At 45.6% G+C, this 18,243-nt stretch overlaps 1 protein-coding gene across 5 annotated transcripts in view; it reads left to right on the top strand.

Moving 5' to 3' along the window:
- Window positions 1–18,243, top strand: part of LOC135550437 (pleckstrin homology domain-containing family A member 7-like) — a 140,958-nt gene that overhangs the window by 112,478 nt on the left and 10,237 nt on the right. For all 5 annotated transcript variants that reach the window (XM_064981234.1, XM_064981242.1, XM_064981247.1 and 2 more), the window contains 12 exons: window positions 3,846–3,914; window positions 4,926–5,006; window positions 5,150–5,299; window positions 5,476–5,577; window positions 5,700–5,811; window positions 6,064–6,233; window positions 6,354–6,545; window positions 6,632–6,746; window positions 6,992–7,086; window positions 14,281–14,511; window positions 17,659–17,880; window positions 18,103–18,236. In XM_064981234.1, the coding sequence (XP_064837306.1) occupies window positions 3,846–3,914; window positions 4,926–5,006; window positions 5,150–5,299; window positions 5,476–5,577; window positions 5,700–5,811; window positions 6,064–6,233; window positions 6,354–6,545; window positions 6,632–6,746; window positions 6,992–7,086; window positions 14,281–14,511; window positions 17,659–17,880; window positions 18,103–18,236 (1,673 nt within the window). The remainder of the gene's footprint in view (window positions 1–3,845; window positions 3,915–4,925; window positions 5,007–5,149; window positions 5,300–5,475; window positions 5,578–5,699; window positions 5,812–6,063; window positions 6,234–6,353; window positions 6,546–6,631; window positions 6,747–6,991; window positions 7,087–14,280; window positions 14,512–17,658; window positions 17,881–18,102; window positions 18,237–18,243) is intronic.

An 18,243-nucleotide genomic window follows, 5' to 3' on the forward strand; every position in this document is an offset into this window, starting at 1 on the left:
CTGCTCTCTCCTCTTCTTTCTGACCTCGTTCCTCAGGGCTGTGTGGTTTAGGTTGATGTTGGAATTTAAATGGTCTTCTGTGTGTTTTAACCACTGTTGTTTTTGTTACTAATGCTCTGTGTACTGAGAATAATGCTATGCTGCATTCATCTGTGTGTCTTTACTATCAATTCAGCAAAGAAAACAACTTGAGTGCAATATGATCTCATACATAAAATGATATGATTATCGGCTACAGTATAAATTATACAATTTTCTATATTGTGTCAAAGCTAGCTATCCTTGCAATTGGATAAAAGTACATTTGGAATAGTACATATTCAAACCCTGAAAACATGGGGCCAACATATCATTCCTACACTGATGGGAACTGAAGTTTCAAGCAGCACAGTACGACATAAATTTCACTTCCCATCAGGCAATGCTGCTAAAAGAGACCTACAATGGGCACGTTCGACATTGCAGCCGACATTAAAGGCGTGTCGAGACTCACTGATCTACAAATCACCTTGCATCCTAAATAACTACACAATATTATTTGTAGATCAGTCAGTCACAATTTACCCATGATACATCACGGATTTGATGCTCTCGAACCCGGAAAATATCTTGCTGCTGTGCGGCTTCATAGAATTCAGAGAATGCCAAGAGTGTGCAAAGCTGTCATCAAGGCAAAGGGTGGCTATTTGAAGAATCTCAAATATAAAATGCACTGCTCAAAAAAATAAAGGGAACACTTAAACAACACAATGTAACTCCAAGTCAATCACACTTCTGTGAAATCAAACTGTCCACTTAGGAAGCAACACTGATTGACAATACATTTCACATGCTGTTGTGCAAATGGAATAGACAACAGGTGGAAATTATAGGCAATTAGCAAGACACCCCAAATAAAGGAGTGGTTCTGCAGGTGGGGACCACTTCTCAGTTCCTATGCTTCCTGGCTGATGTTTTGGTCACTTTTGAATGCTGGCGGTGCTTTCACTCTAATGGTAGAATGAGACGGAGTCTACAACCCACACAAGTGGCTCAAGTAGTGCAGCTCATCCAGGATGGCACATCAATGCGAGCTGTGGCAAGAAGGTTTGCTGTGTCTGTCAGCATAGTGTCCAGAGCATTGAGGCGCTACCAGGAGACAGGCCAGTACATCAGGAGACGTGGAGGAGGCCTTAGGAGGGCAACAACCCAACAGCAGGACCGCTACCTCCGCCTTTGTGCAAGGAGGAGCAGGAGGAGCACTGCCAGAGCTCTGCAAAATGACCTCCAGCAGGCCACAAATGTGCATGTGTCTGCTCAAACGGTCAGAAACGGACTCCATGAGGGTGGTATGAGGGCCCGACGTCCACAGGTGGGGGTTGTGCTTACAGCCCAACACCGTGCAGGACATTTTTCATTTTCCAGAGAACACCAAGATTGGCAAATTCGCCACTGGCGCACTGTGCTCTTCACAGATGAAAGCAGGTTCACACTGAGCACATGTGACAGACGTGACAGTCTGGAGACGCCGTGGAGAATGTTCTGCTGCCTGCAACATCCTCCAGTATGACCGTTTTAGCGGTGGGTCAGTCATGGTGTGGGGTGGCATTTCTTTGGGGGTCCGCACAGGCCTCCATGTGCTCGCCAGAGGTAGCCTGACTGCCATTAGATACCGAGATGAGATCCTCAGACCCCTTGTGAGACCATATGCTGGTGCGGTTGGCCCTGGGTTCCTCCTAATGCAAGACAATGCTAGACCTCATGTGGCTGGAGTGTGTCAGCAGTTCCTGCAAGAGGAAGGCATTGATACTATGGACTGGCCCGCCCGTTTCCCAGACCTGAATCCAATTGAGCACATCTGGGACATCATGTCTCGCTCCATCCACCAACGCCACATTGCACCACAGACTGTCCAGTAGTTGGCGGATGCTTTAGTCCAGGTCTGGGAGGAGATCCCTCAGGAGACCATCCGCCACCTCATTAGGAGACCGTCCGCCACCCCAGGCATTGTAGGGAGGTCATACAGGCACGTTGAGGCCACACACACTACTGAGCCTCATTTTGACTTGTTTTAAGGACATTACATCAAAGTTGGATTAGCCTGTAGTGTGGTTTTCCACTTTAATTTTGAGTGTGACTCCAAATCCAGACCTCCATGGGTTGATAAATTTGATTTCCATTGATCATTTTTGTGTGATTTTGTTGTCAGCGCATTCAACTATGTAAGGAAAAAGTATTTAATAAGAATATTTAATTCATTCAGATCTAGGATGTGTTATTTTAGTGTTCCCTTAATTTTTTTGAGCAGTGTAGATTATGACTTGTTTAACACTTTTTTGGTTACTACATGATTCTCTATGTGTTATTTCATAGTTTTGATGTCTTCACTATTATTCTACAATGTAGAAAATAGTAAAAAATAAAGAAAAACCATTGAATGAGTAGGTGTTCTAAAACCTTTGACCAGTAGTGTAAGTCTAATGCCAGCTTCAGCAGAATGACCTTGTGTGTTGTAAAGATTCTACATTCTGCTACCAGCAATTCTCTTCCATTAACAACAGTACAAAGCATTTGATCCTCCTGAAGTGATTTGTATGTACAACACCACAAACCTTAATTAACCTTCTGTTTCTTGGAGTGGGGAGTTCTATTATCGATGTGTACATTCTGATGTAACACCTCTCTATTTCCTGTTTTAAAACAGATCAAAAGTATTGACCCGTTGATCGTTATGGTACACAATGTGTTAGAAAACACCCCTCCAGGTTTTGGGTCCAGTTGGAATGTAAGGATGGTGTGCATACAAAGAGATTCCACTGCTTCTCCTAATAGAATGTGTATAATGCACTCCTCACCTGCCCATGTTTGCTGTGATGAGTGGCCATGTTAGAAGAGAGACCCACCGGTGACTGTAGTGCATAGCTTTGCCTGCTGGGTACTGTAGTCCATCATGGTGATGCTGTGTCAGTGTGTGCTGACTGACTGATGTGGACTCTGTCTCTGCTCTCTGTGAGAGGGATTCCCATTGCATGCTGTTGAACCCTGGATTGCACTTTGTTTCAAAGCCTTTCTTTTCCTTTTGTTTGTCTTGTAAGCACTATAGAGACGACCCAAGGGTGCTCTTTGAGAAACGTCAATACTGATTATCATATAACACTTGTATTAGAATCAGAGCTATAAGGTCAACTAAATAATGTGTGCTTTGGTTATAATTGTAAACACACCTACATCTCTATGCCCTTTGAAATGTATCAACAGAAATCATTAGCTCTGTTTGGGCATTGAGTCAATTGAAATCTCTTAGCGAAAGACACTGAAATATATCTACAGTTTATATCAATTCTCACTGGGCCAGTTCACTGACGTCTCTGAGATATGTATTTGGCCAAGTCTGATGTATCACTGTAACAGAGAGGATCTGCAGGAGGTGCCATATTTCCTGCTCGTTCCTCCCTTTTCTCTTGGTTCATAAAGAGGACACGGTCGTTAACTAAACCCACGGACACACTGCCAGGAAAGAGCAGCTTTGTGGTTCTCCGTTGTGGCCTCTCTCTTAAATGCACAGATGCTGTTTTTGACCATAAATATATTTGCACAGCTTTTAAAGCAGTATATTGCATTGTCTTGTGCACACTACTACCCACATTTTTTTTGTTGAATCATTTTTTGCATATCTGTTCTACATTGTGGTTTCTGCCATCCCAGTGTCCTTAGCAAGGTCTCATGCTGTTGCTTGATAATTGCTGTAATGTTTTTGTTGAGTGTTATCTATTGAAGTTGGTTTTAATATTTAGGGTAGTTGAACTTTTTTTTGCAACTATTACTGGGAGAAGTAAGGTTGTATTTGTGCCTTTGGGGCATTGCAGGTTACAGGCCGTGAAACTCTAAAAGACAGACCATCGAGACCTGTTCAGATAGCAGAGAGCGATGTTGATGTAAGTATACCGGCCCCCACACCCAGTTTATCCATCTCTCTCTTTCTTCAACGTCTATCGTTTTTCACATCTTTACAACCCACTACAGAGACAGTGAACTGAGGATTTGAGAAGTTGGTATTGTGTAGTTGTGGTAAACAGAGGGTGTGTAGGGAGGGAACGGAGCAGAGGGAAGATGCAGCACTGTGGGGACAGACAACTTCACTGTTAACGCCTGAGAGTATCGACGAGGGACTTGATTTCCAGCTCTCAATTTAAAGGGAAAAATACATGTAATGGGATTTTAGACGTTGAGCTCTTAAATTTTTCAGTTTGATTTCTGTCATCCAGCCTTTTTAATTCTTTGTTTGCTCAGAATGGAGGTAAATAAGCTGGATGTCTTGGCTTTTCATCATTAGCATTGTTCCAGTTTAACAATTTATAAGAATTTGCTGGTGAATTTGTTTGAACAATGAATATTTCATGCAATTAAAACAACAATATACGGCTGTGAAATAAAAAAACAGTTTAATTATTAATTGAACAGAATGATAAATAGAACTCAAGAATAAACACTCAGTGTGTGAGAAAGATTGTAAACTAGGCAGTCTTATTTTGTTTTCAGAAACACATAACCCATTTCTGCGGGGAAACAAATATGCCAGTCTCAATAAGCACTGTTCTCTTGAAAAGTGAATTTCAAAATATGGATTTTTGATTATGATTACTTATAATGGGCATTACCATTCTCCACAAGCAGACAGTATAAAGCTTTATTTCTTTATTTTTCACACAGAGAAGATGAAAAGAGGTCCTCAGGGCATTTCAAAGAGATGGGTCTTATTGACATATTTACAGACAGAGCAGACTTCAGTAGACTATCAATTCATTCTGCTGGGCACTGTGGTTTGAATAGTGTTTACCAGAAGCTGCTGGGCAGAGGGTCCCTGTTCCAGCCATAGACCTAGTCTTCTTAATAGACCACAGATCAATCTCTGTTCTCTGTGCTGCCTGCTGCTGTTCCCTGTGCAGGTGAAGTTAAGCCGACTGTGTGAACAAGACAAGATCCTCCAGGATCTGGAAACAACGATACGCACGCTCAAGGAAGACAAGGTATTGGCTTTTCTGTGTTTGTTTGTGTGTGTGTGCACATGTTTGTGCACGTGTGTGTGCCTGGGTATGTGTACGTGTGTATTAGCTCCCCCGTATGGTCTCGTGGTGAATACCCCACGCCCTCGTGGTGTCCTGTCCTACAGGACAAGTTGGAGTCCGTGCTGGACGTGTCCCACCAGCAGATGGAGCAGTACCGGGACCAGCCGGCCCACCAGGAGAAGATATCCTACCAGCAGAGACTACTGCAGGAGGATGTGGTGCACATCAGAGCTGAGATCTCTCAGGTGTCCACGGTAAGGCCTGCTCTGTCTGACCTAACACAGCCTGGCGCACTGATTTGGACATAGCTCCATTGACTGACCACACAACCTCCCTCTCTGTCTTTCTCACTCTCTTACTCTCAATCTCGCTCGCTCCCTCTCTTACTCTCTCACTCTCTCTTTATCTATGTTTCTCTTGCTTCATGCAGGAGATGGAGAATGCGTGGAATGAGTACAGCAGCCTGGAGAGAAATGTAGACTGGTTGAGGACAGCTCTGGAGGGCCAGATGAACCGCAGTGGTCTCTCTCAGGTCAGGATCGCACCACAACCACACCACTGCAAACACATACTCTCGTACAGATTCCCAGAGGGATGGGAACAACGTTTGTAGTGTTTGTGTTCATGGTTGTGTGTGTGTTTGTCTATGAGCAGAAGGAGAAATCCCAGATCAAGAGGGAGTTGTGGAGGATTGAAGACGTAATAGCAGGCCTCAGCTCCAGCAAAGCCAACTACCAAGTCACCATCTCCTCTGTGACCAACCCAGGTGAGAGGAGTGCTGTGGCTCTGCTGGAGCTTGTCTCTACTAACACACACTGGAGCTCAGGACGAGCTAGAGAGAGAAATGGACGCTACTTGTCATGTGCTTATATAGTTACAGGAGACAAAATTGATGAGTTGATTATGGTCTGTATGTGTATTTGGCTTTTGTGGGTGAAGTTTGGGGGTTTTGGCTAATTTTAACGTGTATATTGTGTGTGTCGGGGGGTGTTTTACGTGTGTGTTTTTGTGCCTCTAGAGAGAAAACTTGTGCCTTCCGTGTCGCTGTCGTCAGTGCCTTCTCTGTCTGCCAGTCCCTCCCTGGGAGAGATGAGACTGGCCCAGCAGCACAGCCCCCACCTCAGCCCCACAACCCCCACCTCCACCCAGCACACCACCGCAGCCCTCCCCATATCTGTGTCAAAATGGGTGAGTGGCCCCCACTCCTCTCTCACTCGAAGGACATAGTGTTGAATGTTATCCTATCTGATAGTAAATGTGGTTGAATATGATGGTAAAGGCTATGCTGGTTGGTTGTTTTCTCTGCAGGCAAATGAGGGCGCCCCTCCCCGACCACCACTACCTCAGCTATACAGTCCTGAGGACCACGCCCCCGCCGTGCCTCCGCTGCCCAGGGAAAGCAGCGTCATCAGACACACGTCTGTACGAGGCCTCAAACGGCAGTCTGACGAACGCAAGCGGGACAGGGAGATCGGCCAATACACCAACGAAGACAACAAGGTGTGTGCTTGGAGAGAGCTATGTAGCCATGTGTCTGTGTGCCTGTGTGCCTGTGTGGTACTGATCTCTGTCTCTGTGGGTGTCAGGTGGAGCTGCGCACCTTCCTGAGTGAACCTGAGCTTCTGGGAGTGGGAGGGTCTGGTCACATGAGGATGGGGGCCTTGGGGCATGATGGTGGCTACCAGACCCTGCCAAGCAGAGGTAAGTAGCTCTAGGTCCAACACATGTAATGCACCTTGATGTAAAGTGGAATAACATGTTTGTTTCTTTGAAGAAGTCTTACTCTTCAGAATAAGCAAACAGCTTGAAAGACTAAACAGCTTTCAGTTTTTTTATAGTGTTCACACCAGCAGCAAATATGTGCTTTGTAATGTACCCACTGAACATGCATTGGCTCTTGTGCTCACTTGGGAGTCGTGTTTTCATATTTGCTGTCTTTCTCTCAGGGCCGGCTGGCTCCTCATCCAGGCTAAATCAGTCCACAAACATCTCCTCATATGTTACCCTCCGAAGAGGAGCCTCAGCCGCCTCTGGCCTGAAGGTAAGACTCCAACTATTTCTGACTGACTAGGAGTCAAGAGAGTCGGTGGAGAGGCAGCACAAATATTGTTTCTAAATCCTGTCATGGCTTTTACTTTTGTGGAGCTGAGACAAGCTGACTTGATTAGATGCAGCATCTAGTACAAAACGCTGAGTACATGGGAAAAAACTAGGTTATTTTCCATGAAGAAAACTTTTGACTTATTCCAGCTGACCAACAGTATTGTTATAATAATCAAACAAGATTAGAAGTTTAAATTGCTATTGATGAAAAATGTAGGCTAGTGTAGTAGTATAAGTAGATACTGTATTACAGCTGTGGGATAGTAGCCGCTAGTTGTATAGTAACAGTAGAATTACTGACTGCAGTAGTTGTGACTGTAGTAGTAGTAGTCGTCGTCGTCGTCGTAGTAGTCGTCGTCGTCGTCGTCGTCGTAGTAGTGTGTGAATGTTGTAGTAGCAGGCGAAGTAGTAGTATTTTGATATATAGAGTGGCGTTGCTGAAGCAAGGAACACAAGTAACTATAACTCAGAAGTAGGTGAAATATTAAATTTGTTATTATTTTTATTTCACCTTTATTTAACCAGGTAGGCCATTTGAGAACAAGTTCTCATTTTCAACTGCGATCTGGCCAAGATAGATCAACACAGTGTGACACAAACAACACAGTTACACATGGGATAAACATGGGATAAACAAACATATATACAATATGTGCAAATGTAGTAAGATTAGGGAGGTAAGGCAATAAATAGGCCATAGTGGCGAAATAATTACAATTTAGCAATTAAACATGTGCAGATGTGAAAGATGTGCAGAAGATGAACGCACAAGTAGAGATACTGGGGTGCAAAGGAGCAACAAACAAAAAAAATAACATGGGGATGAGGTAGTTGGGTGGTGTCACGATCGTCGTATGGAGGGGACCAAAGAGCAGCGTGGTGTGAATACATTCTTCTTTATTTAATGAAGAACAAGAAGAACACTTAAACAAAAAACAACAAAACGATTAACACGAACGTGACGAACGTGAAAAAACCTAATCTAAAGGGGAGAGTCCGGGTTGGCCTCTTTCACGGCGGCGGCTCGGGTGCTGGACGTGGACCCCACTCCACCATAGTCTTAGTCCGCTTTTGTGGCCTGCTAGGAACGGCGACCCTCGCCGCCAACTTAGGACTGGCAACCCTACTAAAGGGCACCACTGGACTGAAGGGCAGCTCCGGACTGAAGGGTAGCTCCTGGCTGGCTGACGGCTCTGGCAGCTCCTGGCTGTCTGACGGCTCTGGCAGCTCCTGGCTGGCTGACGGCTCTGGCAGCTCCTGGCTGGCTGACGGCTCTGGCAGCTCCTGGCTGGCTGACGGCTCTGGCAGCTCCTGGATGGCTGACGGCTCTGGCAGCTCCTGGATGGCTGACGGCTCTGGCAGCTCCCTGGCTGGCTGACGGCTCAGGACAGATTGGCGGCTCTGACGGCTCATGACAGACTGGCGGCTCTAGCGGCTCAGGACAGACTGGCGGGTCTAGCGGCTCAGGACAGACGGGAGACTCTAGCGGCACAGGACAGACGGGAGACTCTAGCGGCACAGGACAGACGGGAGACTCTAGCGGCACAGGACAGACGGGAGACTCTAGCGGCACAGGACAGACGGGAGACTCTAGCGGCACAGGACAGACGGGAGACTCTAGCGGCTCAGGACAGACGAGGCGCACTCTAGGCCTGGTGCGTGGTGCCGGCACTGGTGGTACCGGGCCAAGGACATGCACCTCAGGGCAAGTGTGGGGAGGAGGAACAGGGAGAACTGGGCTCTGGCGACGCACAGGAAGCCCGGTGCGGGGTGCTGCCACCGGAGGGCTGGTGCGTGGAGATGGCACCGGATAGACCGGACCGAGAAGGCGCACTGGAGATCTGGAGCACCAAGCCTGCCCAACCTTACCTGGTTGAATGCTCCCCGTAGCCAGGCCAGTGCGGCAAGGTGGAATAGCCCGCACTGGGCTGTGCAGGCAAACCAGGGACACCATGCGTAAGGCTGGTGCCATGTATGCCGGCTCAAGGAGAGGCACTGGAGACCAGATGCGTAGAGCCGGCTTCATGGCACCTGGCTCGATGCCCACTCTAGCCCGGCCGAACCGAGGAGCTGGAATGTACCGCACCGGGCTATGCACACGCACCGGGGACACCGTGCGCTCCACCGCATAACACGGTGCCTGCCCGGTACAACGCCCTCTCTCTCCACGGTAAACATGGGGAGCTGGCGCAGGTTTCCTACCTGACTTTGCCACACTCCCCGTGTGCCCTCCCCCAATACATTTTTGGGGCTGCCACTTGGGCTTCCAGCCGCACCGCCGTGCTGCCTCTTCATACCAGCGCCTCTCTGCTTTCGCTGCCTCCAGCTCTGCTTTGGGACGGCGACATTCCGCTGGCTGTGCCCAGGGTCCTTTGCCATCCAGAATCTCCTCCCAAGTCCAGAAGTCCTTTGATTGCTGCTGCTGTCCGTTACCACGCTGCTTGGTCCATTGTTGGTGGGTTATTCTGTCACGATCGTCGTATGGAGGGGACCAAAGCGCAGCGTGGTGTGAAAACATTATTCTTTATTGAATGAACAACAAGAAGAACACTTAAATAAAAAAACAAAACGACTAAGACTAACGTGACCGCTATATAAACAATGTGCAAACGTGCAACATAACATAGACACCTAGATGAAAACAACCCCATAAATCTACAAAAACCCATAGACAGTACAAACACCCTAGAATAAGACAAAAACACACATATCACCCATGTCACACCCTGACCTAACCAAAATAATAAAGAAAACAAAGAATACTAAGGTCAGGGCGTGACAGGTGGGCTACTAAAGATGGGTTATGTACAGGTGCAATGATCAGTAAGCTGCTCTGACAGCTGATGCTTAAAGTTAGTTCGGGAGATATAAGTCTCCAGCTTCAGTGATTTTTGCAATTTGTTCCAGTCATTGGCAGCAGAGAACTGGAAGGGAAGGCGGCCAAGCAGGAGTTGACTTTGGGGGTGACCAGTGAAATATACCTGCTGGAGCGTGTGCTATGGGTGGGTGCTGCTATGGTGACCAGTGAGCTGAGATAAGGCTGTGCTTTACCTAGCAAATACTTATAGATGACCTGGAGCCAGTGGGTCTGGCGACGAATATGTAGCCAGCCAACGAGAGCATACAGGTCGCAGTGGTGGGTAGTATATGGGGCTTTGGTGACAAAACGGATGGCACTGTGATAGACTACATCCAGTTTGCTGAGTAGAGCGTTGGGGGCTATTTTGTAAATTATATCATTGAAGTCAAGGATCGGTAGGATAGTCAGTTTTACGAGGGTATGTTTGACAGCATGAGTGAAGGATGCTTTGTTGTGAAATAGGAAGCCGATTCTAGATTGAAGTTTGGATTGGAGATGTTTAATGATAGTGCTAGTCGGGCGGGCTTGTGCGGGCAATGATCGGTTGAAGAGCATGCATTTAGGTTTGCTTGCATTTAAGAGCAGTTGGAGGTCATGGAAGGAGTGTTGTATGGCATTGAAGCTTGTCTGGAGGTTTGTTAACACAGTGTCCAACGATGGGCCAGAAGTATACAGAATGGTGTTGTCTGCTTAGATGTGGATCAGAGAATCACCAGCAGCAAGAGCGACATCATTGATGTATACAGCGAAAAGAGTCGGCCCAAGAATTGAACCCCGTGGCACCCCCGATAAAGACTGCCAGAGGTCTGAACAACAGGCCCTCCGATTTGACACACTGAACTCTATCTGAGAAGTAGTTGTTGAACCAGGCGAGGCAGTCATTTGAGAAACCAAGGCTGATGAGTCTGCAGATAAGAATGCAGTGATTGACAGAGTCAAAAGCCTTGGCTAGGTCGATGAATATGGCTGCACAGTATTGTCTTTTATGATGTCGTTTAGGACCCTGAGCGTGGCTGAGGTGCACCCATAACCAGCTCGGAAACCAGATTGCATAGCAGAGAAGGTATGGTGGGATTCAAAATTGTCGGTGATCTGTTTGTTAACTTGGCTTTCAAAGACTTTAGATAGGCAGGGTAGGATAGATATAGGTCTGTAACAGCTTTGGTCTAGAGTGTCACTCCCTTTGAAGAGGGGGATGACTATGGCAGCTTTCCAATCTTTAGGGATCTCAGACGATGCGAAAGAGAGTTGAACAGGTTAGTAATAGGGGTTGCAACAATTGCGGCGGATAATTTTAGAAAGAGAGGGTCCAGATTGTCTAGCCCAACTGATTTGTAGGAGTCCAGATTTTGCAGCACTTTCAGAACATCAGCTATCTGTATTTGGGTGAAGGAGAAATGGAGGGGGCTTGGGCAAGACCACTCTAAATATTTAGAGTGGTCTTGTGAAGCAAGGCACACTGATAAGTCAGAAGTATATAAATTAACTAGAGTGTTCTTGCAGAAGCAAGTCACACTAATTAGTGATTCTCATTCATGGAATGTGTTCCCCTACTTCTATAATTTGACATTTCTGAAAGTTCCACGGCAGTTAATTCAACAGTGTGAAGTTAGCTTAATTAAGGTGATGCGGTTACTAAAACAGCTGTAGCTCGTGATTGTGTAATTTCGTGTAAATTATTCCTATTCTGATTTCCGATTTCAATAGCTTAGAAGTAGACTAAGATTTTGTACTCTCTGTTGTTATCCTAGTGGTTGGGAAAGTGGTCAAAATGGCAGCGGTTTTAAAACATTGAGAGAAAAAATTGTTGATGCGGTTACTAAAGCAGCTGTGTGGTTTGATTGGTCAAATATATTTCTGTTCTGGTTTCAAATTTAAATAGCACAAATGCAGACTAAGATTTCCTTCTCTAAGTTTTTGTCTAAATTGTTGGGAAAGTCACATTGTTTACAGTGAATAGAATCTTGGAAGTCTGGGAGTTTTTAAGAACGAGAGCTTTAGAATATTGATGAAATCCCATTAAAGTGGCTGATTTTTTTTTGGCGGGGGGCTATCCAAAGCCGAACCAATTTTGCCACGGTCGAACACCAGCCGGATTAAGCTAATTGGCGAAAGAATTTGGCTAACTCTTTCCACCTGCTAACACACACACACACACAAAACACCCACATCAAACTACACCCCGAAATCAACTCACGTTTAAATTCAGTCATAGCCGCTAGCATTTCTTAATGAACCAAATCTCAAACGAGGCCAAATCAGGAATTTCAGCCGCCTTTTAATTATCTACAACTTGAGGGGGTGAAAGACAGCCTATGCAATGCTAATGAATGACTGGTTTAAAGACATGCTCTGGAACTTTGGCGACCACTAAGTATTTTTAAACCTCCTGCTTTGGGCTTGATGTGTCAATATGTAGATCATACATGCATAATATGAGAAGAATGACTTAGTTCAATTAGCCACGAAATCCCGAGTTTGAAAGCAAAACATATTCTGGAAGCTGTGCTGCGACATTTTACCTACGTCGTTCCCCACGTGGGCCAGCTCCCTAGCAATTCAAGTTCTAGCCACGACCCCAAGATGCACACACAGCAGAGCCTGAGAAATAGCAATGATGTGGTGCACATATCTAAATGACCAAAAGTACGTGGACACTCGTCGAACATCTCATTCCAAAATCATGGGCATTAATATGGAGTTCATCCCATCTTTGCTATAACAGCCACAACTCTTCTGGGAAGACTTTCCACTAGATGTTGGAACATTGCTGCGGGGACATGCTTCCATTCAGCCACAAGAGCATTAGTGAGGTCGGCCACTGATGTTGGGTGGTGTTTGATGGGGTTGAGGTCAGGGCTCTGTGCAGGCCAGTCAAGTTCTTCCACACCGATCTCAACAAACCATTGTCATGCTGAAACAGGAAAGGGCCGTCCCCAAACTGTTGCCTCAAAGTTGGAAGCACATAATCGTCTAGAATTTCACCGTATGCTGTGGGGTTAATATTTCCCTTAACTGGAACACCCACCCCCTAGCCCGAACCATGAAAAACAGCCCCAGACCATTATGTCTCATCCACCAAACTTTACAGTTAACACTGCATTCGGGAAGGTAGCCTTCTCCTGGCAACCCAGATTGGTCCATTGGATTGTCAGATGGTGAAGCGTGATTCATCACTTCAGAGAATGCATTTTTCCACTGCTCCAGAGTCCAATGGTGGCGAGCTTTACACCACTCCAGCCGATACTTGGTATTGCACATGGTGATCTTAGACTTGTGTGCAGCTGCTCATCCATGGAAACCGATTTCATGAAGCTCTCGACAAATAGTGCTGATGTTGCTTCCAGAGTCAGTTTGGAACTCAAAAATGAGTCTTGGAACTGAGGACAGCACTCGGCAGTCCCGTTCTGTGAGCTTGTGTGGCCTACCACTTTGCGACTGAGCCGTTGTTGCTCCTAGACGTATACTATTCACAATAAGATCTCTTACAGTCGATCGAGGCAGCTCTAGCAGGGCAGAAATTTGATAAACTGACTTGTTGGAAATGTGGCATCCTATGACGGTCTCACGCTGAAAGTCACTGAGCTCTTCATTAAGGCCATTCTACTGCCAATGTTTGTCTATGGAGATTGCATGGCTGTGTCCTCCGTTTTATACACCTGTCAGCAACAGGTGTGGCTGAAATAGCCCAATCCACTCATTTGAAGGGATGTCCACATACTTTTGTATATACAGTGTATGTTTCGTAGTACGCAATTTTCGGGGACCACTTTTGGCTCGTGAGCGCAGCTTTCAGATCTACTGGCTAAAAAGTATACAGGAGAACCTCTTTAATGTTGCAACATGGACCGAGAACTCATCGTCTGGGAGTGCAGGCCAAGATTAAGCTAGAAACCCCATTCAAACTTTAAAACATACCGGTCTGGAATAGTGTTGTATACAGCTTTTTTTTATAAAATGTATACTTTTTAAACTATTACGTTTTTTTTGTCCTCCCCCCCCAAAAACAATCATCCACTTTAATGGGATTTCTTCAACATTCTAAATTTCTCGTTGTTAAAAACTCCCAGACTTTTTTGCATCTTGATCTAATGTAAAATTATGGTGGCACCTAAACTCTCTTTAATCTCTCCTTTCTTTCCCTCCTGCTCTCCCTCTCCCTCTTTGTCTCCCCCTCTTCCTTTGCCATCCTCTCCCCTGCTCCCTCCCTCCCGCTCTCTCTTGCTGGTGTCGTGGGCTGTGTTAATTTATACCCTCCCTCCCTCCTCTCAGGAGAGACCAAAGAGTGCCTTGGAGCGTCTGCACTCTGGGGATGTGCTGCAGCAGCAGAGCAGGGGGAGGATGAGTGCTGAGGAGCAGCTGCAGAGGATGAAGAGGCACCAGAAAGCTCTGGTCCGCCAGCGCAAGAGGACCCTGAGTCAAGGAGAACGCCAGGCCTCTTCATCACGAGCCTCCTCCTCCTCATCATCACAGCAACGCCCCCTTTCCGCAGACCTGGGCTCAGTATGTTAGCGCTACGCCTCACACGCCTAAAGCATGACCATTAGAGCTACAGCTACAATGCATGCAGACGTAACAATGCATGCGACCACTAATACATTTCAGTTGCGTAGGGTTTTCATAGTGCCGTTGATGTGAGTTTGAGTGTGTGAGTTGGCCTGAACTAGCTGGTGCAGCAGGTAAGTGGGTGTGAGAATTGACTGCTGTGATTGTGTGAGAGGTGAGAGATGCTGTGGTGTGACATGCAGGTGGAACTCCTGGTATTCTCACCTAGGAAGTGAAGGTATATGAATATGCAATAACAGAAAGGACAGAATAGGCGAGGCCCCTGATTTCAGATGTCCTTGACTCCATCGCAAGAAAATGATTGGAAGGATTGAGAGATATTCACATAATGCATTTTAGACTACAGTCTGTCTCCACTGAAGTAGACTCTGCTATGATAGTGATCATGGTAATGATTAACCTCACTTCCTCAACTCTAGTAAAGACCCTGGGAGATATGGAAACGGCATTCTTATATGTCGGCCATCTTTAACTGTGTCAAAGTGCTTTTTGTTGGTTAGCTTGTGAGAATCTTTATGTGAATTATTAGTACTAAACACTGATGCATTAATGCAGCTTCAGTAAATGAGCTTTGTGGGGGTTGATTGTAGTTGATTGATTGTGCTACACTGAATCATATCCCTACTGATGCATTAACAGCCCATAGCCATTACCTCTCTCCTCCCTACACCCACCCCTGGCTAAACAACAAGTGTTCTCTCAGCATTTCTCTAATGTTACCTCAATACTGGAGATACACACAGCAGCTAATAACTCTCTCAATCTGTCCCACCCTGACTAAACTGCAGTTTGACCTACTCTCAGGCTCCATGACAGTGTTTCAGTCTGTGTTCCACTCATGCAGCCCACTACTAAGATACTAACCACATACCCTTCTTCTAGAATGGTCTGTCATTCGCTAACCAGGTCTCATTGTGCTGCTCAGACAAAACATACGTAATCCTGCAGATAAAAAAAAATAGACTTTTTACATTGTTTATTTTCACTGCCATTTTAAAGTGTAGATAAGTGTGGATATAGACTGCTGGATTAAACATTTTCTAACATCATCTATTGACTCATCACATAATACATTTAATGTGCCTTGTTGTTTGATAGGATGCAACATCTGTCTGATACTGCGTTTCAGTCATTTAGTCTCTGTGAGTAAAAGCCTCTACGGCGTGACTTTAGCAGTGTGAATGGAGTTCTGATTGTGGTGACTTGTGGATCTTACCACCACGTATCTCTCCTTATTAACGGACTCTACATACAGCGATGCCTAATGTAAAGTACATGTATCCATTGTGCCAATCATTTACAGTCATATCAGAACTCAAGTCAGCATATTATTTCTCTGTTAATCTGCAAATGGAGGATCACTAAACTCCCTCCCTCTTCTCCACATATTTAATGTAGAGGTTTGCAAATAAGAAATAAACACAAATATTCCTAATAAATGCATGCTTGCCATGTGTTTTTTCTTCATTGCATGTGTATTAAATATGTATTTGTGGTATTTACTGCAGTGGGCATTTTTTTGTTGTCTAGTAAGCACAATGATGCCTGGGACCAATATGTACATGTAAATGAATGTAGCTAGATGGATCCCGCTCTCCTCCTCATCTTCTCCCTAATCACTGACTGCACAAGTAGAGTGATGCATGCTGTGGTCTGAGAGCTTGGGACTTCACATACTGCACGTGCATGTGCACCACACCCCCATCAACAGGCCTGTACACGCTGGTGGTTATGCCTGTGGAGAATATTGTTGCATTTCTTATGTTGTATGCCATTGTATGTATGTTTGAATGGAAAACACACACAGAAATATCACCTTTTTTTATTTGAAAAAGGGAAAATGCACAATATACAGTATAGCTACAGAGAAGAATGGTATGGTTGTATTGATGTGTAACTGTTGTGTCTGTGAAGCAGCAGTATGGTTGTATTGATGTGTAACTGTTGTGTCTGTGAAGCAGCAGTATGGTTGTATTGATGTGTAACTGTTGTGTCTGTGAAGCAGCAGTATGGTTGTATTGATGTGTAACTGTTGTGTCTGTGAAGCAGCAGTATGGTTGTATTGATGTGTAACTGTTGTGTCTGTGAAGCAGCAGTATGGTTGTGTTGGTGTAACTGTTGTGTCTGTGAAGCAGCAGTATGGTTGTATTGATGTGTAACTGTTGTGTCTGTGAATCAGCAGTATGGTTGTATTGATGTGTAACTGTTGTGTCTGTGAATCAGCAGTATGGTTGTGTTGGTGTAACTGTTGTGTCTGTGAAGCAGCAGTATGGTTGTATTGATGTGTAACTGTTGTGTCTGTGAAGCAGCAGTATGGTTGTATTGATGTGTAACTGTTGTGTCTGTGAAGCAGCAGTATGGTTGTGTTGGTGTAACTGTTATGTCTGTGAAGCAGCAGTATGGTTGTGTTGGTGTAACTGTTGTGTCTGTGAAGCAGCAGTATGGTTGTGTTGGTGTAACTGTTGTGTCTGTGAATCAGCAGTATGGTTGTATTGATGTGTAACTGTTGTGTCTGTGAAGCAGCAGTATGGTTGTGTTGGTGTAACTGTTATGTCTGTGAAGCAGCAGTATGGTTGTGTTGGTGTAACTGTTGTGTCTGTGAAGCAGCAGTATGGTTGTGTTGGTGTGTAGCTGTTATGTCTGTGAAGCAGCAGTATGGTTGTATTGATGTGTAACTGTTGTGTCTGTGAAGCAGCAGTATGGTTGTGTTGATGTGTAACTGTTGTCTGTGAAGCAGCAGTATGGTTGTATTGATGTGTAACTGTTGTCTGTGAAGCAGCAGTATGATTGTGTTGGTGTAACTGTTGTGTCTGTGAAGCAGCAGTATGGTTGTATTGATGTGTAACTGTTGTGTCTGTGAAGCAGCAGTATGGTTGTGTTGGTGTAACTGTTATGTCTGTGAAGCAGCAGTATGGTTGTGTTGGTGTAACTGTTGTGTCTGTGAAGCAGCAGTATGGTTGTGTTGGTGTGTAGCTGTTATGTCTGTGAAGCAGCAATATGGTTGTGTTGGTGTGTAGCTATTGTGTCTGTGAAGCAGTAGTGTTTGTGTGTAACTGTCATGTCTGTCTACCCCTCCTCCTCCAGTGGAGGCGAGAGCAGGAGTTTGACCTGCAGTTGCTGGAGCGGGCGGTGCAGGGGGAGGAGGCGCGGGGTGTGGTCCAGGGTGAGGAGTGTCCAGCAGAGCACAGTGATAGACCTCGGTCCCAGTCAGATGAGTGGCTGACCCTCCGCTCTACAGCCACGTCCACACTTTCCCAGGAGGTGGACCTGGAGACGCTGGACTATGACCTGGACCTCAGCCGAGAGGTACAGCCTGACCCCCACCACCTCCACCATCACACCTCACCAAGTCAGAGCTAGTCACTTTAACATTTCATTAAGGACATAGTACTTTCACAATGTTGTTTAAATAATTGAATATACTTGTTTTCAGCTTCAATGGTTATATTCCCTAATCCCTACAGTAATGGTACTAGATTCAAATAGCTGTTAGTAGGAAACCTCTACTGTGTGTTTCTCTGTGTGTAGCTGGCCAAACCTCAGAAGGTGTTAATCCCTGAGCGCTACATAGACACAGAGCCTGAGGAACCTCTCAGCCCTAAGGAGGTGGAGGCTCGCCATCGCAACATGGAGCGCATCAAGAACATTCTGGCCAAGTCCAGGTATATT

The sequence above is a fragment of the Oncorhynchus masou genome, chromosome 1 (genome assembly GCF_036934945.1).
Source record: "Oncorhynchus masou masou isolate Uvic2021 chromosome 1, UVic_Omas_1.1, whole genome shotgun sequence".
NCBI lineage: Eukaryota > Metazoa > Chordata > Actinopteri > Salmoniformes > Salmonidae > Oncorhynchus > Oncorhynchus masou.